Raw genomic sequence first — 25,751 nt, 5'->3', positions numbered from 1 at the left:
ATGAAAACTTAAGCCATCATATTTTTGTGTATACACTATGACTCAGTTTCAGTTATAGAATCACAATCTAAATTTTCCACTGGAACCCACTTACAAAAAAAGTTTGTTTAAAAAGTAATCCACAATATATTCTGGTACTGTCACAGGTAGACTTGGAAGCTTTAGAGCTGTCATTTGAGTTAGTGTACCAGCTGTAATTTTCTGCCATTTTTCGTGAGTTTCCAAAAGATGAAGCTCCCACTTTATGTTTATCATTATCAATGAAATTGGCTTCAGGCATTGCGGGTAGTTGCATAACACAGCCTACATCCATGGTGTTTAATTTCCTTATCCTTAGACTACGGTGGCTGTGAGAAAATTACCTATTGAGAATGATCTTTATACTAATTCCTGAATCATGTAGCCTTTTTTGGTTTTTTGTTTTGCATAGTACTAGCTGGCATGGACTAAATCCATCTGAGGGTCCATATTTAAAAGCTTAACAATATATACAGTAAATTTGATGACATTGCTTAATTTTAGTATTCTGTACAATAAAACGGGTGTAACACTACCATGTGGAATTTTTGATCTGAGTTTTAGGTATATTACCTTGCATGCAAGTGCTCTATGGTGGTTATAAGACTTCATTTTCACCCTCCTGAAGGTTGTCTCCTTCTTCCATATCCCTCAGTTTGCTCGTGGCCCAGAAGCTCCCACAGTTTGGCCTACCCTAACTCCTTTCTGCTGATCTACCAAGTTTCAGATTCCCTTCCACATTCTTCTCATTCTATTCCTGGTAATAGAATAAGGTTTTCAACATGACTTCAGCGTGTTCCAGTCTACTTGACTGTACAGTTCAAATTTTCATCTTCTTCTCTCATCTACACTTAGTGAAGTGTGGAAAAAAAAATAATCATAGAAGGAGTTACTGATACTACTCCCAGCCATATTCTAGTTAGATTGCATCATGACTGTGTCCAAGATTTTACAGACAAAGAATTTCTTATGACTTTATGATACAAAAATTTCAGGGTTTTGCATCCTGGCTCTCAATGAGCTCAATAACACAGTAAGTAAAATCTAAACTAAGCATTAGTCAATTAGGTAGAAAATGAAAAACCAAAATGAGTAATTCCCATTAAGTGACTAATTAAATAGGGATGGCACCTGTAGCTGTCCACCCACATCTGCCCTGCACAAGTATAATTGTGTGGCAGCTGGGTGTTCTGGGACCAGCACATTTTTCCCCACTAGCCAGTGTTTGTCTGAATCATCTAAAGTTTTAAAAAGTGGAGCAGGCTATAGGTGTTTCTTTGCAATTTACTGCATAACCCCTATGGCAGGATTATCTGCAGGAGAGGGCCGTATAGAAAGCTGGGATGACCATTAAACCGAGTCCAATGCAGTCCCATACAGAAAGATTTTCAGTGAGGGGTGCTGCTCTCAGAGGAGTATTTTCTGATTAGCTTTAAGTATTTCCCACTGGCTATTTAACTTCACATATTTTAATTTCACAGTACCTTTAAGTGCTGCATTTTCCTGTGTGGCATATTTCGCATATCTCAAGTTCTTTTTTTATACATTTTGACAATGTACTACGGCAGGAACAACGTGACAATAAATAAACTTGACTTGGTATTACAACAGTACTTCTACAGGTTCCTGCTTTCTGAATTCCAGAGGCGTTAAAGAGGCTTTTGCTGCAATCATATAAAAACTCAAGTGGAAGATCTAATTATGTTGATTAATTTTGAGTCAAGTTATTGGTGTTTGTTTTCTGTAAGTAATGAATTACAGAAGTATCTGCTCTGAAAAGAAGAGAAATGCGACAAAGATTATGCAAACCATGACCATGATATCTCTGATGGCTAGAAATTCCTAGTTCATGCACAATATTATTCTGCTTCCCTTCACTGGCAACTATTTGAAATAGGTCAGTCTTTTTTTCCCCTTAACCTGAGGACAATTAATTTTTAATGGTAGTGTTTACAAGTGACTTTGCAGGTAAGGCAACACTGTAGCAGCAACTGAATAAACCTTGGGTGCTCTCTATGCCATAGCTATGCCGTCCCAGAGATGACAATCAAATACATAGATTTTAACGGTGACCAATGGAAGTGTGTGCATGCTTGTTCTGATAGGAATTCTTCTTAGACCGGAATGTCACTGTTGATTACAGGACCTGAGAGTAGAAGCTAAGCTGCAGTTCAAACTTCAGTCTGAAGTGGTCAAATGGTCACTTAATCACATTAATTTAAATATTTTTATCAATCAGGTTTTCAAATTATTCCTTGTATTTTTTTGTGATTAGCTTGGTTATTTATGGGAAAATCTGTAAGTTCATACTTTGGAAAAGGAAGAAAAAACAGCCATGAAGAAAATCAGTGACATTGAAGGATCAATGACCTGACACAATAAACAACACAGTTTGTGTAAGCTGCAGTACAACAAAGAGATCCCTTGGCCCATAAATAAGTAATTTGGGGTCTTCTTCCTATATTGTCTAATTTGTCTTGCTCTTTGGTATTTCACCTAGGTGATTATGATACCTATGTGTTGTCATTTAAGTTCAGTGTCTCTAAGTGTTGATGTCATGAAAACAGGTATACCTGTTTTTTTCTGTGCTGCCAGCTTGCACTGACTCAGTGTTATTTCACAGTCTCTGAAGCTGTCTCTCTGCCCATCTTCCTAGGTAGCTTCCAGCCATATTCAACACATCTTTTTACCCCTCATACCCTAATTCCATTTCCTGGTTACTAGTGGGGAAACTGACTAGCAGCTGCAAAAACAGTGATGATGGTAATTGCTAAGGAGAAAGCAAGCTTCAATTCAAATATTAATACAGAAAGAAACGCTGAAAGGTAAATTATGCCAGTTTTTTCGTTGGGCTGCTGTGATTTTTATTACCATCTTGGTAGAAAGGACTGATAAAGTCTAGGGTCCTTCACTGCTGCATTTGATGACCCATCCCAACAAGGTGTCCAGTTCTGTGCGAACCAGTTAGGAGCTTCTGCCACAAATACAGAACAAAATGTGTACTCACAGTTCTGGACATAATAGGAAAGCAACTTAAAACACTGCCACTGCTCTATTTCAAACTGTTTACAAATGTATTACATTGTGCTATATAACTTGGTAATATAAAATAAACATTGTTTTCATTTTGTCAGTGTAGAGTAGGAATATTGTTTTGAATAATATGAATCATTTCATAAGATCAAATGATAAAATAGAATGAAAATGTTTTGACCTTACTCAAATAATTTAATGCCATCAAAATGAGGAAAGATCAAAATAAAATATTATATTGGGTATGAATTTTCAAGTGAAACTTGGATATTTTATTTTTTTTTGTCCTGGGGCAATTTAAAATGACTTGTCATTTTGTTTATATTAAAGTAAATGAAATTTCTGAAGTTCTCTGAGATTAGATTTTTTCATTTCTTTCAGTTATGCTTATCTTATTAGTTCAAACTCTATTAAGACATGCTAGATAGAGTTTGTGATTCAAACTGTAACATATGAGCAGGAATGGTGTCATATCCGTTGAGAAATCCTGGTTTCCATTTTCCTTGGTATATGGGAAACACTTTGATCAATTTACAAAATGGAAATATGTGCTACCTTATACACTTGCAAACTGGAAGTAAAACATGCTTGTATTCATTTGATTCAGTGGATGTCTTCTGTACTGTAGTGTCATATCCCTTCATTTAATTCATTTAATCTAGTTTTAATATTTGTTATTTATTATACATTATTATTTTGTTGTTGTTTTTTAAGCAGGATTTATATACTTCAACATCTGGGGGAAACACGCATTTTTCAGATTTCACTGTGAATTGTTATTTTTCCATTAAGACCTTCTGCGGTTAACTTTGGACCTGACACATATGCATATATACAGGTAGAAATATATTTATCAGTTATTTATGTAGGGTCTAATAGTCTCAAATAATTAAGTAGTATTATGCTATTTCCATTTACTAAAAGTCAAAGCATACCAGAATAAAATCTTCTTTTTTTTTTTTTTTTAATGGCACGCCATGTTGTTCTACTTACAAACTGCAACACTTGTCTTTTAAATGACATTATAATACTGTTCAATTTGGGGGAAATTAAAGGGAAAATCATTAATGGATTACACTGTCCACACTCATTTAATCATTAGCATGTAAAAATGTCCTTTTATGCCAAGTAAATACAGCCATTAAAGGAATTGCTGAAAGAATGAGACCTTCTAAGATTTTTTTGAAGTAAATTTATTCCATTTGGTTTTTTCCATACTTTTTGCTAATTGTAAATGTTCTTGTACAAATACCCTGTAATATATACATCCAAAACACTGCACAAAGAGCATGGCAGACTAGAGTATCAACAAGAGTTAATTTTAAACATTCTTATTTTTAAGCTGCGTACAGAAATGGAGAGACAGTCCTGTTATCAGTGAGGAAATATAAATTATATGCTGGTATTGCATTAATGTTTTTTTAGTCTGATTCTGAAGTGGCAAAGCTGGGATTAGTAGGGATTTTGTCACTGACTTTTGTGAAAAGAGAATCCAGTTCCTAAAGGAATATATTTAGTCCAAACAATTTCACTAAGTGCATTTTACCACTCCCTTATTATATATGGTGCATACAAATTTGCTTAGTCTGTGGGTATATAAAACTCAAAAATATTTTGTACGCTCATTTCCTTGTGTGGTCATACTGGTGTTTTGCACCTCCCTATTTGTGAGTCATTTTATCTTAGTTTGCAACAATCCACCTTGTTTTGCTCACACAGGAAAATTTTTGAAACTTTTATTGTTATTTAAATATATATACATTTAGTTATTACCACATGATTCTGAAGTCTAGTTCCATTGGACCTAAAAGGACTAAATGTCTCTTTTATTACATTAGCTGTCCTATGTTGTAGGTAAGACAAAGACAAAACTTTGATTAAACTATGACATTGTCATTAAGTTTTCTTACTTTCTTGTTAATTTGAAAATGCATGCTCAGTACTTGAAGAAGTGGAAGCATGCCTGTCTTTAGCTTACTTCAGTATCCAAACAATTCCCAAGAGCCTGGCAAAGTAAGAAGTGTCCTGAGTGTTTACAACCATGAATTTATTTCCTAACTTCCTTTAGAAGATTTGTATAGTGCCTCTTTATCTGCCTGCCCCCCCCCCCCCCCAGTGAAATCCAAAGATGCAATATGATGTGGAAAGTCTCATTTCAAACTATTAGCATTAGGCATAATGCCAGAGGCATGAAAATTGTATTTGACTGGGAAGCAGTTGTCTTGACAGAGGAATGCCAGTACCTCTTCTATAAGCAAATTCTGTGTTGAGAGATAAGGGAAAGAAAAACCAGACTGCAGTGCCAGATAGTTAAGAGAACAACTTCTGTTCGTCTTTGATATAAGGCAAGGTTATTTAGGCAAAAATGAGAGTCTAAATCATGATACAGTTCACGCTGCCTCCAGAGCAGTTAAGAATGAGGAGACATTTAGACCCTGCTTGGGCTCTGACATCTGGGCTAGCTCTCCTTGAAGTGAAGTAACTAATTGTATTTAGACACATTCACCGAATGTGAGTGGAAAAGTGTGAAGTTTGTTGGAAAAGCAACAGATCAGACACAAGTTCTTTGGTTGTTGGTTTTTTTGGGTTTGGTGTTTTTTTTTTTTTTCTAGCAACATTCCAGGCTTTGACCCAAAGCCAAACTTTCTTATTCCAGTTTGCCATAGAGCATTTCACATAAAGACGTACAGTGGCAGCCTATTGGCATTTAACCTCACCTTTTTCAGATGCTTGTCCTGTAGTACTGCTTTTTCCCTCCAAAAAACTTCATGTTCCATTGGTTTTTTTTTTGCTTTGCCATTTCCATCAGATTGCTTTTGCCGTGCCAGAACAGACTGGGTTACTTATGTCATTTTGTGCGTATTTGTTCTGGGAGGCACTAGATAATTGTTAGTGCAAACAGTACTGGATAAACAATCAGGAGCCCAAGATACGTTCATTGAGTTAATATTGCTTTGTGGCTCATTGATTCTTAAAAAAATGTTGTTTATATATTGAATCCTTTATTGGGCTTGCTGATTAAAAATGCTTGCAAGTAAAGTAATAAATTATGACATGCAGGTAAATTATCATTCTTGTTTTAACAAAGGTAAAATGAATTAAACATTAAAAACCTTGTTAGCTACTAATTGCCAACTTCAATTCCTTTGAAGCACGAGCTTTGCTAAGAGCTGAACATTTTGTGAAAAAGCTTTGTCAGGTGATTATTTTCCTCATTGCTAAAGAAGTGCACAGTTTTGCTGAGTTCAAATTTCATCTCAGTCCTTGAACTGTCAGGTAGATTGAAGTTCATGCAGGTTAGGGGCCTCCAGCTTTATGAGCATCTTTCTACTTAAATTAGTTTCTTAAAGCTGTAATTCTGTGCAGGGGATATATAGATCCCCCTTCATGTGTTGAACTCTATGAGAGAAGTATGACTCCGTGTTTGGATCTAGAGACCAGACAAGTCCAGTATGTTACTGTGATAAATTATTGAAAATCACTATGTTAACTGAACATAAGTAACTCAGTGTTCAAACAAAATATTATTCAAGTGTGCTGGAAAACAGTAACTGAATAGGGTTTTATTAATCTGTGGTTACTAAACTGATCTTTTGATTTACTATGCTGTCTGCATGCCTATGACCACTCTTCCTGTACTAAACACCGTGTGGCAAGCTGGATGGAGTGAGTGTACCTTCATGGAATTTGTATTTAATGTAATACTTCTTTTTTTCCCTAAACTATTTTTCTTTCCCTTCAAGCACAGAGGACCAGCTGTGCTATGTGTAAGGATAATTTCTAACCCTTCTTTCCCTATTTACAATAGAGATGCTTTCGGATCTTTTTTTTTTAATTATTGCTTAAAAAAAAAAAAAAAAAAAAAAAGGCCCTTCAGAGTTACAAATGTGTGTTTCACTTCCTAAAACACGCAAGAGTGACAGATATGGTGCCCTTCAGACACCTCCAAAATGCAGAGCACAAAAGGTGTTGGAAAGAATGGGAGCAGAATAAGGACTTGAGAAGTCAAAGATGAAGTTGATTAGTGAACCATTATCACAGTTAGTTGCAGATCTGATATTTGTGCCTTTGAAATATGGTTTTATTCTGTTTCCCAGTTAGCAATTCAGATAGTTCTCAGACAATAACAATTTTTGTGGCTTATCTCCAGCAAGTAAGAACTACACAAGCTGCAGTGATATCGTATGCGAAATTAAATTGCATTTGGCAATGCATAATTTCTTCATAAACTTGTTACTTGTGCATACAGTATTGTATTCTTACTTTTCACCAGTAACCTTCAGAATGAAGTCTTTCCTGCTATTGCTTCAATAGTATTTTATTCGGCTTGTGATGTTCCCAACACTTTACAGTGTCTCCTACTACTGTTGTGTGCACATGAAATTTTCTTTTGGTTTGCTATCTTATTTTATTAAGTATACTGGAGTATTCAGTCATGGAATTACTTTGTGAAATTACATTTATTATACCACTGGAATATGACATGATTTATTATAAGAAAATCAGAGCATAGCTCAAGTGCTCAATGCATTATCCTAAATGAAGCTTTGTCTCTGAGGGCTGCCATAGCCTTCAACGTTACTGTTATGTTTTTGCCATTGATTTCCCTTTAGAACACAAATGCTTTAATAATACTGTTTGGTAAATGTTTCTTCAGTATTGAATAACTGCTTGTTCTGTCAAGGGGGTGTCAATTTCTTTTCCCAACCTGTCTGTCATGTGTTACCTCCTTTACAATCAGCAGAGATGAGCTAAATGTGTTTGGTAACTCAGTTTTGGAGGAAGTGCAGATTGCAAATTAAGTTGAAAGGAATGAAAGTAACTTTTCAAAGCTTGCTTGTTTACATATTTTGTATGCTGTGGTTCCCAACCCATTCAGAGGAAGCTTCACTGCTCTTGGAGCCATTCTTTCTCTTTGAGTAATGCACACTGCTTATGCCTCCCCATGTCCTTGCACACTCTACTCTATCCTGACATGTTTCTGTTTGCTCCCTTCAGAGCCAGAGGCAGCTCCTTTCTCACCCTTTGGTGCACAGTTTGTCACTAAGCAATCTAAGGCTGGGGAGGGACAAAAAAAGATCAAATATTGAGGCTGAAGGGTGCTGTGGGCTGATAGCCAGTAGACTGAAGGAAGCTCCTAAAAGAGCTTGAAAGGTGCTCTGTTGAAAGTTGCTGTGATTTAGAGATAAACAGATTGCAGAGGTTAGCCAGAGACTGATGGGGGATATCTGTCAGCAGTGGGTTTCACAGTTTGTCGTTTTACATGTTTTATTTTTGAAATTACTTGGCTTTATATTTTCTGCCTTTTTTCATGTAATGCAGGAGGAGACAGTTTCTAATCACTGAGGCATTTTACCAGCATAAGATCGTAACATTTCTGCATGATGCATTATATGTGTTCCTGTAATTTAATCATCTAGAGTGTTTATTTATGGTGTAAATGCTGGAAATGATGTTTCTGAGCTGATTTATGAGTTACTTGCCTTTGTAATCAAACCTTGTATGTGCTGTTTCTAAAATACCAAGTGTTACAAAATTGCTGATAGTCAGAAAAAGAACATTGATAATGGGCTTAGCTTCTCTGTATGAGCTGCAGGCAAGATTCGGTGGAAGACAGAGGGATACAGAAGCAGTGGCAGCTATATTACAAAGATTGGTAACTGAGCTATTGAATGCTTGAGAAACAGGTGCACTCATTGCAATGAATATTATATATTTTGTAATGATACTTACGTAGTTCCAGATTTACATTTTAGATATTTTAATAGTAAAAGTGGTTGTCACAGATGATGAAAAATTGCCTCTAACCAGTCTACACAGAAGAAACTCTGTGTGCAAACTTTCTGTATGAAACAAGGAAGTTATTTCTGTAGAAAATGGATGTCAGGACAGTATTTGTTGTATATTTTCTTTTACCTATTTGTAATTTAGCATGTAGGGAAAAAAAGCAGGTATGATCAAGGCGATTGGCAGGTAAATGAAGCAGGGCAATGAAGCTGGTGAAGGGTCTGGAGGACAAGTCTTGTGAGGAGCAGCTGAGGGAGCTGGGGTTGTTTATCCTGGAGAAGAGGAGACTTAGCGGGGACCTTACTGGTCTCTACAGCTCCCTGAAAGGGTCGGTCTCATCTCCCAGATAACTAGTGACAGGACAAGAGGAAATGGCCTCAAGTTGAGCCAGCGGAGGTTTAGATCGGATATTAGAAAGAATTTCTTCACTGAAAGGGTGGTCAAGCATTGGAACAGGTTGCCCAGGGAGGTGGTGGAAGATAGTGTATAAAGGATGCATAGATGCAGTGCTTAGTGACATGGTTTAGTGGTGGACTTGGCAGTCCTGGATTAATGGTTGGACTTGATGATCTCAAAGGTCTTTTCCAATCTAAATGATTTTATGGTTCTATGAATCTATGATTCTAAATTCATCAAGTATCGACAGGTAGTGGGAGGCAATATTTATAATTTGATGACTGTCTCTCTGAAGGCCAAGGGCTCTGTTTGCCATGAGAGCCCTAAAGGTGTAGGACAGGGAATTATGACTCCTACCTTTCAGAAATAATTTTGAGCATACCAGAGTTAATGGCAGTGCTGTTTAAAATGTTGGGGTTTTAAAAAAGGATTTTAAAAGAGGTTTTAAAGGGTTTTTGAATAAAGAATTTGGTATTCATGTGAAGCTTCATACTTCTAAGATTGCTAAATTACAGTCTGAGCAGAATTAGAAGTTATTTTAGATCGTGAGCTCTATACACAATCAGTTATGATGCTGTGAAGCCTAGTTGTTGTTGTTGAATGTTCTTCTATGTGGTAATACAAATATTTCTGAAATAAGCAAATAAATGCATAATGCATAACAAAAAAACCCCAAACAACAAAACACACAAGAAAATGGATTAATACTTGTGGAAATTACCTGGATTACGTAGGATTTAGATCAAAGTAGCCAAAAAGGAACCAAAGAAGAATTGTCATTGACTGTGGAACCAAAATTGCCCAAATCCAAACTCTGAAGAACTTCTATTGATAAGACAGACCATAACATAAGTGAATACAGTTTTGACTGCAGTAGGAATTACTGATGTACATACCTGACATAATCAGGGCCTCAGAACACTGTGCAGTATTTCAGTTTATATTTTAAAGATATATATGTTTATAGATCCAGAAGGCTAAAATGTCCTCAGAATACTTTGCTAAGGTGAGTAAAGCCTCCTTCAGCTTACTCAGCACCTGGAAAGAGAGTTCATAAAACTTGAAAGGAAACATACTTCATTGCACAATGACAGTTCCACCAGAGTGCAAAGTCTCCAAGATGGTAGTAGTGACCTTGCTTTTTATGAGCACTTTGACAGCGGAATTACAGATACAGTTCTTTGTTGGATCTTGGTGCACTTGTAAAGCTGATAAGGAAGGAATGATAACAGGTCCAGTTTAAACTTGTGCATTGTAACCTAAGCTAACTCTGCTAGAAATTAGTCTAGAGCACAGGCTGTCATCCAGGCAGAGCTCAGTAAATAGAGAACATTAACCTCATGTGTGTGCGTGTGCTTTGGTATAATAAAATTCCATTCAGAGCAGCAAAAAAATCTAAAAGACTTAATTAAGAGATTAAGAGGTTTTGTTATTATTATTATGACTTACTCTTTTTTTGCTATATGAGGTACAGCTTGTGTAATTTTATTATAAACTTAGGCTAACGGGGCAAATTCTGTGTTGGAGCTTTGAGTACTATATACAAATAATTGTAAGCACATAATTAATACAGAATAGCAAATGGTTGATGTAGAGGATTTTGTTGCAGGTTTAATTTCTCCACCCATTGAATGAAATTACTGTTTTGCCCAGGAAGTGTTTCCTGGAAATATTATTGACTGATGCATGAGTATTTATTTCTGTTGCAGAACCAGCAGCAGGACACTGTTATTATCCTCTCATAACAGCCTGTGCCAGTGGCTTTATCTCGTAAATAAATGAATGCATAAGTGTGCATTGGGATGAATACACTTTAGGTAAAGGCCAAGCAAAGTAATAAACACAGGCTTTGGCATGACATTTTGCGAGCACTCACACAGATTCCTGACTTTTCTAACATTTTTTTTTTCCCTCATAAATATTTCTGTATAGTAGACACGGTTAAATGACACTGACTTCTTTGGAGAGATTATATATGTTAATAAAATGTGAGACAAAAGGTTTTGATGCATGATGGATTTTAATTAGGGGAGGGAAAAAACAAACAACAAACCAGAGTCTTTTAAGGGAGAGAGGGTATTCTGAAAAGTAACTTAATTGTCTCAATTTCTGTTACATTCTATTATACTCTTATTTTTTGGGGAAAAAAGACATTTATGCTTGCAGTACGAAAAGTAAGTTTGAATGCCCCATGATTGTGGAAGCATAAACATTCCTTTCATCATATTCAGTGAAACTGGGCTGTGTATTTTGTAAGGACCAGGAACAACTTCTAACACCTTATACTTCCTAATCCTGTTTCATCTTTGATCATTTCTCTTTTTAAGTGATGACTATAGCTGGACCTAACAAAGGGAATTGCAGTTGCTCAGCACGGACAGATAGCTTTTATGTTTTGCAGTATCTTTTTCATTCTAATGAAATCTTTCTCTCCATTTTAGACAAATATCACTTGCTGTGTCATAGCACATGGATTTCAGGACCGCCTGTGAAGAGGTAGGATCAGATATTTTTATTTTCAAAAAATAGTACAGTCAAAATCAATAAACTTTTAGTTGTTTTAATATGCAAAATTATTTTTTACCCTTTTTTTCTGAAATGAGAGGAATTACATAGTCAAATTTATGTTATTCAGATGATCGCTTTATCGTGGCAGACAGACTTCGTAGTAGAAGAATAAAGAATTTGCCCAGGTGTATTCATCACCAGTTCTTACCTCTGTCCATCCCAATTTACCTCTTTAGGCAAATGTAGGTGCAATTAGCTATGTTTTGTGTGAGCTTTGCTATTTGTGAAGTATTTATATCTAAAAGCCTGTGCACAAGGAAAAACGTCAATGCAGCCAGAAATCTCTGGCGCTGTTTAGCAAAATCAAGGGGGAAATGTAGAAGTATGGTAAAAAGCTGAGTGGGGAAGCTGTTGAAGATGACCAAAATGAAAAGTAATTCCATTCTGATTAAATAAGATCAGACAGTTATTTTTGCTTAAAATAGGTATAGTTTGATAAAATCAATACAATACTTCAGTCCCCCTCCACTAGAGATGGGGGAAGTGCTTTCTGTTTTCATACTTTGTATGTAAATCAGATGTAATTATAGACATTAGAAAGGAGATCTTATTTAATGATTGTCTATGAACAAATTGTTTTACTGCAGTTTCAAAGCTTCAGCAATTGAGAGAGCAGTGAGAACTATTTACATCAAATTACATAATGATGTCAACGCGTTATTATGATTTTAAAAATCACAACAATTACCTGTACACTGAGAATCGTAAATGATGTTTAGGAAGTTTTGACTGGGAACAAGAAAACTGGCTATATCTTTATGTGTGACCATGATCCCATGAAAAAATATGTGGAGGGATGGAAACAGCACTAGAACCAAGAACTACAGCTAAAACCAATTTTGACCTGATAATCAATTAGTATAAAATGGGGGGGTGGGGGGTGGGGAGTGGGGAGCACGCTAAAGAACATTAAATCAAGACAGCATTCTGAAAGGAGTAGTAGGGTCAAAAAGTAATATTGAAATGAAATTTGCCTTTGGGAAGGAGTCCTGTGATGTTTGTTCAGGATGCTATGTATCAGGCTTTAATACTTCAGAAGATCCATGCACAGTCTACATTCTATAACACAGTATATCCCAGATTATTTTCCTGGAAAAAAACATTCTTGGTAGTTTTGAGGTTTGGCTTTTAGACTAGAATATATTCAGTTAGAAAGGATCTACAATGATCATCTAGTCCAACTGTCTGACCACTTCAAGACTGACCAGAAGTTAAAACAGGATAATAAGAGCATTTTGATTCTTTGTTTGTTTTGGGGTTTGTTTGTTTGTCTTTAATTACTGTACGCTAGTATAGATTATTTAAGGGCAATTAACTCTATGCCCAGCAGCAGTAATGAAAAGAGCAGCCACAGAAAGGTGACCTCTCATATGAGACCTATCTTAGATTTTACAGTGCAAGTACATTGATGGTTCTCTTTCTTGCTCTATCTAGCTTCTAATGGTAGTATAGATTTCAGATTTAGCTCTTTAAAAATCAGCTGCTTTTGTTGCAGCTTCCATGATAGACAAGGGAAGGAGAGGATGACTCCGCCCACTCTAAAAAAAGGTCTGTAATCTGGAGACCCTAAAGAAGCCCCTTTAGCTTCTAAAGCAATAAAATTAAATGAAGTGGATTCAACCCCAGTTTGTCTGCTTTGTGTAAAATGAGCTTTGTGCCACAGAATCAGTGGTGTCACTTCCAAGAAATTTTGAAAACTGTGATCTACGTCTTTCCCCCCAAAACAATGGAAGTTAATAAAATATAGACTTTCAACCTACTTTTTTCAATTACTTATGTCTAAATAAATCATCAGCAGCCTTATGTTTACACATAGTGTAATTTTTAACTAACCCCTCACCCCTATCATTTTCGGGCATCATCTACTTTGGATTTTGTTCAGGGGAATATGTATTGAGCTGGATCTGAAAGCTTGGAAGGGAAGCCTACTGCAGCTCCATGCCCCCAGATCCAAGCAGTAGTGACAGTATCCACAATAGGCATATGCACATGGAGCACACATACACAGTACATGTATTCATATATATATGTGGATAAGTATATACTATGTATATACTTATCATATGACCAACCACTCAGATCACATACAAACACACAGAGCAGTCGCACAAACAGCACCAACAGCCTCATCCTGCTTCCTTCTCTGGCTGAGCAGGATGGACATCCTCTCATGAGAATTTATGTGTATGTATGTACAGTGTCGACAGTCTGCCCTGCAGCTACCCCTGGATCCCAATCTTCCCAGTTGCTAACAGCTGAGCATACAAGCCCCTAAGGCCTCAGCCCCTCTCCAGCTGCAGGCACAGAAGATCACACACACACGCACACACAGAATCACACACCACAGAATCCCTTTCCCTGGAAAATAATTTAAGGAATTTAATAAAGACAATAGAACAGACTGCACTGACCAGGGTTAGGGCATGGTCAGAAAAGCATAATGACCAGAAAACCATTTACATGTGACCAACCCCTTTTTCTCCCCCTTAATGCTCTATTTTCCCCTACTTGTTTGTCACCAAATCGCTGAATCCCTTTCCCCACCTTTAGTTCCTCCCCTAAACATCCCATAATAAGTCCTGCACAGTCAAAACCTGCATCCCACACTCCCAGGCAGAGACCCCCACTTAGTCCAAAAGGTGCTCTGTTTTTTTGTTGTCATGATGGGTTTCACAGCTAGACACTGGGGCTGAGGCTGTCCCGGGACAGCCCTGGCAGGTGACCAGACCAGAAGTCCCTTGTCTGAGTCCTTAATTTGGGTCCCTGCCTGCCGTTGTGCTCCTGTACTCTTCTGGACTTGTGGTGATGGGCCTTCAGTAGGCTGATGTTCCCTTTGATGGAACTGGGAGGTTGTTATTTGGACTTCCCCCATCTGCTATAGTCTGTATGTACTCCTTTGTGTGTGTGCAGACAAGATTTTATCACATAACCTTACAGTTGTGGTTTTTATCTACTTTGCGGATTCCAGAAGGGTTATTTTTTTTTTTTTCTACTGATGTGGACAGTCTTTTCAAGCTCACTACCCAAATATTAAGTAATTACTGAATGATTGTTCATGAGTTCAGTATGAGGTGTAATCATCCATTCTGTCAGGTGTTTGAGTTCCCAGTATATACTTTTCAGTTACTACTTTTAATACAGTTTTCTTAATACCTTAACGTTTGCCAGACTTTTCACCAAAACTTCATCTAATACTTGAGCTTCTTATGAAAAAGATGATACTGACTAAATAAAATACCATAGTGACACTATCTCCTTTATTAACTTGTCGTTCTCTTCAACAACAGTTTAGTCACTCCAAGCCACAGATATTTTGGTATTATTTTATTTATTTCAACTACTGACATGAAACATAAAGTAGCTGTAGACTTTGCTCCATGTACATTTGTTTAATTGGTTATTTAGTCACTACATTTACAACTTCGAGGCTTCTTTCCCCTCCATCCCCTCTTGTATCAAATTCTCCAATGTACTGTGTATCTGGGAAAAATAATCTCTGGTCTATGCCAAAATAGTTACTAGGTAGATTTTGATGATGGCAATAAAAGCTGTCAGGAGGCAACTTGGCTATTTGATCTTCCTCTTCTTCCCCTCTTTCTTTCTTCTGAATATCTTACTGCCCTTCTTTCCCCTTCCTTGAGTTCTGTAACCACCACCACTGTAGAAGAGCTGAGCTCACCCTCCAAAAAATTATGAGTGCGGCTCAGACTCTCATTGCTACTTCCATCCTCATCCTTGCTAATGGCAGTAAATGGTTTGTAATGAGTATCAACTAGCATAAAAGCAAAATATTCCACATAGATGCACTGAGTCTAGAGCATGTTTTCTGTAGTGTCCATGACACTTTTTTTTTTTCTCCTTAATCTAATCATTTAATTCTGAATAATTGCTGCTCCAGTGCATTGAATGTCTCTGAGGGAACCTTGTCCTTTCATAGTAATGATGTTTTCATGCATCCCTTATTTTTTCTAGTGTCTACTAGTGGGATTTGGTTTGAGATTTGGACACTGACGTGGTCTTGCCTACTTGTAGGTACCTGCACATGCACTTTGTGCCTAAGTTCCTACTGCAGATCTGAGTAGTACAGTCAGTGGAGCCTAGTGAGCAATTCCCTTCTCCGAAAACCTGCTGAATTGCTCTGTGTGCTTTTTGTCTATAACAAGCATTGATCATAATGAGAGCTTAAAGATTTATATGTAGACAGGTACACATTGATGTCAATCCCAAGATGATGCCTATGGTCCTAATGATTATTTTCTTTCTGAAGCATCTTATCTATAGTCTGTGCTGCCTTTCAAGTCATCCTTAAGTAGTTTTATTCTCCAAGAAAATACCTTCTGTGCTAGACAATTCAAATAGCACTACAAAAAATGAGGTCTTACACACATACACATATTTTTTCTAAGGGAAACTACTTGGTATCTGATGATGGGAAACTTACAGTTAATTTTTTGTTGTGGCTTCTCCACTTGCTAGCTGTGGGAAGTTTTCCATTGTTTCATATTTAATTATTCTTCATTTAGTTATTGTGGATTTTGCTCTTTTCCCTCGTGGATCAGCAAAGGCGTCCATTGCACTGGTTCTTGTACTTATTCAACAATTTCTAAACCATAAGACTACCCATCTCATCTTTTACCCTTTATCCTGAGCTTTCTGAACTTTACAAGAGCATAAATTGTAGAGTCACTGGGTTCTTTAAACGCTCTCCTGTCTTCACTTGACCTTATTCTATATTCTGAAAACTATCTCTTGGAAGATAACCTCAATCTCTGACACAGTACTGTCCTCTGCAGTGAAAGTACCCTTCTGATTAAATTGAAGACTTGGGATGTTTGTAATGCATTAGAACATTTTCCCCTTAGATACTTTTTTTTTTACCTAAAGTTGATATTTTCCATGTGCTTGATGAACAAGCTGCATGAGCACCTTTTTAACTTTTCTAACTTCCTGACTTTTGAAATCCCATCCTTGTATTAGCTTGGCTTTTTTTATTTCTAACATAACGTCAAACTTACTTAAATTAGTAAACACCCCATTCATTTTCATGTTTATAGTCTATTCATCTGTTTTTACAGTGCGCTCCACTGTTTCTTTGAAGCATTAGTTTGAATTGGTAATCTGTCCTCTGCTTTATGAATCCTATCAATATTCTTGTAGAGTTCACAAACTTTGTAATTTGATGCAATTTTGTTCACAAGTCTAGTGACCTCTGTTTCAATATCCATCTTGTTGGGGTTTTTTGCCTGCCACAGAATGTGTTTTAATTTTTAAGCAGTATTTTGACCTTCTCATTACTTTATTTCATAAATTTTATTATATACTATTTTGGACTGTTTCCCATCACCTTTATGCCAGCTTCTGATTTGCACTTTTTAGCCTAAGATGATTATTTCCTTTGTTTATAAATGCTATCAAATGGCAATGCTGGGATTTCTAATACCTTTGGTTTGTGCAATTTTTCTTAAATCTAGCTTCAACTCATAATTTAATCTCACAATCACAAGATGGAAAATGACTGCCAATTTTCAATGCCTGTCAGAATGTCATGTAATAGGTGAATTAAATTTGAAGAAACATGCATGTTCACGCAATAGCGTTCAATTTTATGATATCTTATCTCTTGGTCTCAACTGTAGTGATATAATCTAGTCCTAGTAAGCTTACTGGCAAGTCAGACATCAAAACTTGTTTGTTTATAGTGTCAGAAAATGAAAGGCTTTGCTCTAAAAAATACCTTAGTTGAGTAAGAAGCTCATATATACAGATACTTATATAAATATATGTTTTGTTATAAATGTCTACTTTACATATTGAATTAATCTGACTATGAAAAAAGGAAATTCTCTGTAAGACTGTATTCTTACAAGAAGAATGTCATAGCCAAATACTTACCTGTCAAATACCTGGAAAAATCAAAGAAAAAGAAGATTAAGTACAAATTTGAAATTTTCCTGCAGTTCTTTCAGGTTGGAGTGTAAAACTCCTGTGGGAATGGACTTGCTATCCTTTGCATTGGAAGATTTTGGTATCTGATAAAAGATGTTCTGAATGACAAGCTGAACGCATCCCTGTGTATCTGGACTGCATTCCCATTTTTGACAATATATATGCTTTTCACTTATGATAGCAACACCTCCACAGAATGAGTAGCTGGACCATTCAAAAAAACATCTTTTATGTGCTTCTGACACATATTCCTACATCTCGTATTCATTGCCTTTATACCTCCGATTCAATTTTCCTTTTTATTATAATAGCTGTGATTATAAAGGAGTGACAGGCACATCTCTAAATACTCAGAGGTCAGCCTCAGTTCAAATGAACATACAAAAATGTGGATATTAGTCTGAACTAAACTATATACATATTTAAGGCAGTTTCTGCAACCCATTCTCCTTAGTGGTATTTCTTGATGATAGAAATAGATTTCGTGGCTTAAAACTAAATTGCAGAGTTTATATATATATATATATATATATATAAACTGACCTATCTGTTGAAGTCTTCCTACTGATTTGAACCTAGAAGAAGCGAAGCTACCTTAATTGTTTTATTACCACAAGGCAAAAGAGATAAGATAGCATAAACAAAAAGATAGTCATATATAGCCTGAAAACTAATGAAGAGTACTTAAAATTGCCAGAAATACTGAATAAGTCTCCTCCAGAAAAAAACACAGAAAAGTTTTAGATTTTTTTTTTCTTATAAGAAATTACAAGGAAAGCAACAAATAGTGGGAAATGTGAACAGAAACTTCTTCAACAGAAAACCTGTCAGTAGCCTTATTTAGGCCAGATAAATTTTAAAAAAATAAATAAAATGTTGGAAGTCCTCCAGGAAACTGACTTTGAAATCAATAGGTAACTCTAAAATTTTTTCTCATAGAGTATTAATTTAGGTGTATGTTTGGTAGAGACTCTGCTACTAGCAAAATATATAGACTGTAGGTTTTGTGTATATTTTATCTGAAATGAATTTTGAAATATTTTGAGGGCCAAATATATATTGCACCAAGGTGTTTATGGTATGTAAGCTTTTCTAAATTCATTTTAGGCAAGTTATTAGGGCCAGGTCTTTATACAGAGCTAATATGGACAATGTGCTGTAAGTCAGGGTGTAATGGAAAAAGATTTTTAAATGGCCTTCTTTTCACTGCCTTGTTGTTGATAATAATAAAGATGTGACCATGTTCTTTGTAGAAGCAGTCTGCCTTGAGGGCTCTGCCAACCTATATGGTTCTCTGATAGTGATCTGAAGTAGAAAGTTCAATACAAACTGGTGTAGCAAAGCAGAGAGGGATGAGTTTTCAGCTCCTCTTGTAGTTATTTTATTTCAGGAACAGTAGGCAGTCTCTAAACTCCTGCCAAGAACATCAGCTCTTGCCGCATCAGTGTTCTTGTCTAACTCAGCTTAAAAGGGTGTAGAATGACGCGACAGAGGCAGTACTGTGCAGGTGCAACATTCACTGCATCTGTCACGTAGTTACCTCTGCCTTCCTTCACCACTGCTTTTATTGAAGTCACTGACTCCTCTCCCATATGGAAACTCATTCTTCCACCACTGTATTTTGCTTAAATATCCATTCCTTAGTCTAGCTCATCTGCTTCATAAACATGTGCAACTTTACTCAGTTTCTTGCCCTCTTCACAACAGGTGCCAAACTCTATACATAGGATGAAGAAAGTAGGATGCTATAAATGTAAGCAGGGCAAAGTTCCTGGCGATTTTGTCTCAAACATACAGTCAAGGTGTATTGGCGTAACAAATTGTTATCAGCTGACCTATGCTTCTCTGTCAATGTCTGTTTTAAGGTGATGAAGTCCATCACACATTTGAGCACCAGAGGATGCCTTGCATGGAGTCATACTGACAGTTACAGTAGTGTGGCTTACGTGCTGTATGCTGTTTTATTGCTGTAAGTCAGGGATAGGGCAGAGTCCTCTGCCAGTGGAATGTAGAATGCTTGAAGGGTATTTTTTTGCACACCCTCTCATGGAATATCTTAACAATTAGTAATGAGTACAAAAGCTAACATCAGTTATGACCCCACACCTCACACAAACACATGCATACCATCTGAGCTCTTAAAATGTTAGAGATGGCAGGGATATAAGCTAGACATATGATCATACTCCAACCAGATCTATTTTACAGGGGCCACATGGATGAAAAATGTTGATGTGCATGGTAATTTAAATGAAACCATATATACAGGACATCTTTCTGAAGTTCAAACTCTGGATGAGGATGCAGGAGCTCATATCTTTATTTGATTCAGTTTATTGGATGCTTTGAAAGGGCACGGGGTGCAGAAGAAAAAAGAAATTTCGGCAGACAGAAATGAAACAATGAAATAAATAACTTCCAGTCTTTGTTCTCAAGGACTTCTCTTGAGCTTATCTAATGAAACTAAACTACATGCTTCTCCTTTTTCACATGGTTGTTAACGCTGCTTTCAGGTGGGAAAGGGAATGAGGTTATATAATCGAAGATTTAATTTTGAACTGTATCGTAAACCAGCTTTCATAAAGCCCAACAACACTGAAGTGGTTCATTACATTTTAGAGTGTCTGATGTAAATAAGACCCCTGAGTGTGTATGACTGATCTTTCCAAAGGCCAAAATATTTTGATGTTCCCAAAATTGGTCTCCTTGTTCAGACTGAATAAGCTCAGTCCATACACATTTAGAAGCCAACTTGAATTTTAATTTTATTCTAAATGGCTAATTATGTCTGCTGTGGTTATCTGCCTCTAATTTGCACAAAGAAGCCCCTCAGCAGGGAGGCAGTTACTATAATCAGGGGCAGAATTTATTCCATTGCCAGTTATCCTGGGAGGTGGAAGGGCAGGTCTGCAAACTTTTGTGCAGGAGAAAGACATTTTACATTTTTATTATTTGCCTGTCCATGTCAATCAGTTTCTGTCTCATCCTGTTAAAAAAAAAAAAATGAAAAAAAAAATACCTGAATGTTAGAACAAGGCTGTATGATGTCTTCTGACCAGAGCTTTCACTGACCTCTGTGTGAGTTTAGTGTGTAGACCTCTTCATTTTTATTTCTTACTTAACTTAAAAATAATAAAAACATCAAAGCCACTTTCAAAGTTATGGCTGAGTTATATACATTCGTTACTAGTGTCCAAGGGAAAACAATTTCCTAAGCTTGAGTGTTGAGCATGGAGCAGAAGTGACAGAATAGTTTGTTGGTGGAGGACATTACGTAGAGCTATTTAAAGGTTGTCCTTGACCTTTCCACCTCTTTTAAAACCTCTTGAGAACAATTTAAACTTTTCTTCTGCCATTACCTACAGTCAGTTCCATATTTGTGTTCTCTCCACACGATGGATGTAAGGTATCAGAGCACTTTATGGGGAGATATTCTAAATTCTCTTTTAAACTCTTGTCTGAGAAAGAGCCCTTGGATTCAGCCAGGTCAACCTTGGCAGTTAAAGTTCACAGCAAGACTTTTGTTTCTTTGATCTCTCTAGCCAACTTTTTATGGAGTGTGGATTGATATCTGACCTGAATGAAGACAATTGAAGTTTTATTATTGGCACTGATGGGTCCAAGATTTTAAATACTTTTTGTATATGAATTTTCTTCTGAGATACATACATGTATACTTACATATCTGCACCTATGCAATAAATAGGTATAAGTATTAATATTGGTGAATTACATGTTGTAAGGCTAAATTTTTTAATTGTTTGTAAGCAAATTTCTCATACCAAAAATGCTATACCAACATGACTTTTGTCCATTTATGCAGTGTTGTAGAATGCTATTTTCAACGCAGCATTCAGGGAAACATTACTAAATACTGCAGGTACTTAATCATGCAGACTTTTCCGCTACTCAAACCTCTTATGTATAGTGCTCAAAATAAGTAGCACAAGTAGGTACTAGCAAAATGAAGCTGTTAAGTTGTTGGAAAGGCCTTTATTGTATATTGAAAAGTCCTACAGAATTCAGATCTCTAACCATAAATGTAAAACACAGAAGCGGAGCAAAAAGAAAGTTACTAGACAGAGTTGCATTCTTTGATCTCTCTTCTATTATTCTTAACTTCAGCACCCTCATTTGAAAAGGAACATAAAAGCATAAGGAAGGAAAAAAGATTAGGAAAGGTCCACTACAGGTTCATGTAGGCTGTCAGTGCTCATATCTGGCTAGTTTGGCAGTGTTGTACGTATTTCTGTGTCAAAATCAGTGTAATATGTGGAACATCAGCTTTCATTTCCAAGTGAGGTGTCATCATTTAATAAAGAGATGGAAAGTAAGAGCAGAGTTGCTCTGAAGCAATCTGAAAGGAGTTTCACAGATTCATCATGGGCAGAATAGCACTTTTTTATTGCAGTCTGCCTTCGCTACTTGCTGCTGTAACCATCATTCTCTTGTAGTCTGAGCACAGTAAATTAATGCAGTGATCACTGGTAATAGTTTTGGATATTTGTTGATGTATTTATGGTAACTGTACCTATCTCAGCTCTTCTGTTTCAAAATACCACTTCCAAGTAATGCAAAATGCTGAGAAAACTTTTTTTTTTTTTTTTCTTTATTCCTTCCTTTGAAGACAAAGACAGGGATTTGTTTGCTGCAGGATGGTAACCAGGAGCCTTTCAAAGTGCGACTGCACTTAGCCAAAGATATTTTGATGATCCAGGAGCAGGATGTGATCTGTGTGTCTGGTGAGCCTTTCTATTCTGGTGTAAGTAGTTTTTATTTTTTTCTTTAAGATGTACTTTATAAAAAGCAAAAATACTCTGTGTGTATGTGTGTGTGTGCATATGTGCAAATGCATATGTATGCATTTACTCCCATGGTTTGATATTCCATTTTATTCTGTTAACACTAAGTATGTTTAACCTTAGCAATACTCATCTAAGAAGCAGCAGTAAGATAATAAGTTATATGCATGACTGCAGTATTTTTTCTCTGCACTCACCATTGAATATTGGAGCCACTGATTGAGATAGGAATGACGTAAGCATTGTGATGGCACAAGTACACATATCTCAATGTACTTACATATCTGAGTATTGTCTGTAGAGTTGATAAGACAGTTAATGGATAGTTGTTATGGCAGGGCTTTGCTGGTAGAGGACTTATCTGCTATCCTCTGTTGCTTTCATTGCTTCATATGGTAGCACAACACCAGACTTTGTGCATGCTGCCAATCCATGCTGTGAAGATCACTGGTTTTACCGGCACATCATGTTAATAAAGATGGACTTCAGCTGGAACAGTGTAATAGTGTGATTTATGTATTACTTTTTTTACGTGATGTGTCACATTCCTTGTTTAAGCATCGTATTGAATTTTGTGGACAAGAAACTGAGCTTTGCAGGCAATTATTTGAAAGATCTCTAAAATGTAACACAGAATAATATTGTAGGTTCTGGAACTACTCTAATGCTAAAGTTTTTATTTAATTATAGAAGATAGCAAAAATTATTATAAACTATTTACTATTCATTTCTATAGATATTTTTATAGATACTGTAATTATATTTTGCAGAGGCATTTTTAAGATATATGGAAAAATATCATACCCATTCTTGTCTCATTTTGAGCTAAATAAAATCATCATAGGATTTTAAGTTAAATCTTGTGAGGCATAGCAGTGTAATATCTGTTTATGCAAATGTTGTGTGACTGCTATTATGTCTGTCTTTTATTAATTAATTGCTGCTGTTGCCACATCTCTGTATCTCTAAAAAGAAGTGTAATAAAAAGATAGAAAGCAGAAACCAGAAATAAATTGATGGAATGTTAGCAGTGCTGACAGTGTGGAAGATTAATGGAAAATGTATAGGAGAACCCATCTCTCTGTTATGAACATCTCAAGGTGAATGGTTCTGAGTTTTTCTCTGAAACAAAAGGAACACTCTGCCTACGTTGTCTCCATACAGGCTGGGTTTCTTTGCATGACAAATTTGACATTATCTTTTGAGACTTTCGTACTGTGCAAATAGAATTTACTAATACAGGTCTGTGTGCTTTATATGCAGTATAGGTGCACCTTTTACCAATCAAACAGTACCATTCCTCAACATACAGGACATCTAGAAGCCCAGACAGAAAGAAATTATGAGTTCAAGCTCAGTCTATAGCTGTTCAATTAGCAACAAACTCAGCCAGCAAGGAATGAAGTGCCGGCAGCAGTAAGGTCTGTGCCCAGGCTATCGAGGTGGGCAGGGGGTTCCTGGGTCAGGGGAACCCAAGGAATTGCTGAATACCCTTCCAGGAGCCAGCATCTCTCACGAGCGAGGCTGACACATCTTAGGCATTTCAAAGAGCAACTGCGGGAGATATAAGTGGCCCTGGAGAGCCCTAGTGAGCAGGACATGCCATGGCAGTTCACACAGGAGGGCCCACAGGGAGGGCTGTGCACCCTGCACAAAGGTCCAGAACCCAGGGAGGCACTCTGGGTCTCTGCTGGGATGGTGGGCACTCCCCTCAGGGTTAAAGCCAGTGTGTCCACAGAGAAGGCCCTGCGATGTTTGATGCTTCCACCCAGGCGGAACTGGTAAGTAAGGAGGCTTCAGCACAGGTGGCAGGTTGCCACTAGTGCCCTGAGCCTTCTCCTGAAGAACAGGTAAGTACCTGCCTCAGGTGTGCGCAGGCTGACACTCTGTTACGGCAGGCGGCCAAGTTGCAGGAAGCAGTTAAAAGGCTGCGCAGTATTAGGGGCTCTGAGGTGGAGACTGACAGGAGGCTTCAGAACCAGCTCCTGTCACGGACACCCCAGAGGATGAGGCACCTTGGACCCTAGTGACCGACAAAAGCAGGCCTCTGCTTCAGTCCCCACCCTCCTGCATTACAACCAGAAGCAGATATGAAGCTTTAGCAGCTACAGACACCCATAAGCAAGGTCTGTGTGGAGATACCGTACCAGCACCAGCAGCACCTTGGTCACTGCAAAAAGACACGCTGGGCGCTTGCAGTGGGTGCCTGTCGTTTGGGGGGCACTGCGGCGCCCATCTGCAGCTGGTAGGGGTCAGGTGAGGTGGGCTGCTGCCGGGAGCTGAGGTCCGAGGTACTGCGGGGAGGGTGCCACATATTGCCCAGAGCACAAACTGCTGTGTCCTCTGGTGCTGTTCCACGTGGGCACGAACGGCACCACGAGCCAGAACCTGGGCAGAATCAAGGAAGACTGCAAAGCCCTGTGAGTGCAAGTGAAAGAATTTGGTGCCCAAGTTAGTTTCTCTTCCGTTTTACCAGTAAGGGGAATGGGTGCAGCCAGAAATAGGCATATAATGCACATCATGTAAATGTGGACTTCCAGCTGCTGCTGTCATGAGGGTTTTGGCTTCTATGGCAATGGGACATTCTTTGACTACAGGCTGTTAGGGAGGGATGGGTTCTCGCTGTCGAGCAGAGACAAGGGAATCCTTGGCAGCCAGCTGGCCAACTTGCTGAGGTGGGCTTAAAGGTGAGGAACTTGGGGCAAGGGGTCCAAAGTGGAAATGCTCTAGGCCATCGCATCTAACTGGGGAATAAGCCAGGCCAACCACAGCAATATGTTCCTTAGCTGCCTCCCAAGATGAGTTCCGAAATACCAAGGACCTCAAGGTGTGTGTGGCTATGGTGGATCCTCTTGCACCCCTTCTGGGAAACCGGCATGCTCCATTACCTCTCTGAAATGCCTGTACACCAATGCATACAGCACAGGGAATACACAGGAAGATTTAGAGATCTGTGTGCAGTCACAGGGCCAGATCTCATTGAAATTACAGAGATATTGAGGGATAGCTTGTGTGACTGGAATGCTGTCATGGATGGCTGTGTATTTTTTAGGAAAAAACAGGCCAGAAAGGAGAGGTTCCAGAGTTGCTCTGATGTGAGGGAACAAGTGGAATGCATCAGGCTCTCCCTAGGGCTGGATGCAGAACAAGTCAAGAGCTTATGAGTAAAGATTAAGGGGCAAGTCAGCATGGGGGATAGTG

At 37.6% G+C, this 25,751-nt stretch overlaps 1 protein-coding gene across 3 annotated transcripts in view; it reads left to right on the top strand.

Annotated features, from left to right (window-relative positions):
• SNTG1 (syntrophin gamma 1) overlaps positions 1-25,751 on the top strand; it is a 358,445-nt gene that overhangs the window by 169,941 nt on the left and 162,753 nt on the right. The window contains exons 2-3 of one of the 3 annotated variants that reach the window (XM_037381799.1): positions 11,676-11,730; positions 22,376-22,510. In XM_037381799.1, coding sequence (XP_037237696.1) covers positions 11,704-11,730; positions 22,376-22,510 — 162 coding nt within the window. In that variant the 5' untranslated portion in view covers positions 11,676-11,703. Of the gene's footprint in view, positions 1-11,673; positions 11,731-22,375; positions 22,511-25,751 lie in introns of those variants that run through there. The other 2 variants (XM_037381800.1, XM_037381801.1) reach the window with 2 other exon arrangements.

This window comes from Falco rusticolus, chromosome 3 (genome assembly GCF_015220075.1).
Source record: "Falco rusticolus isolate bFalRus1 chromosome 3, bFalRus1.pri, whole genome shotgun sequence".
NCBI lineage: Eukaryota > Metazoa > Chordata > Aves > Falconiformes > Falconidae > Falco > Falco rusticolus.
Note: the sequence above shows the minus strand (reverse complement) of the source record. Positions and strands in the feature narration are given on the sequence as shown.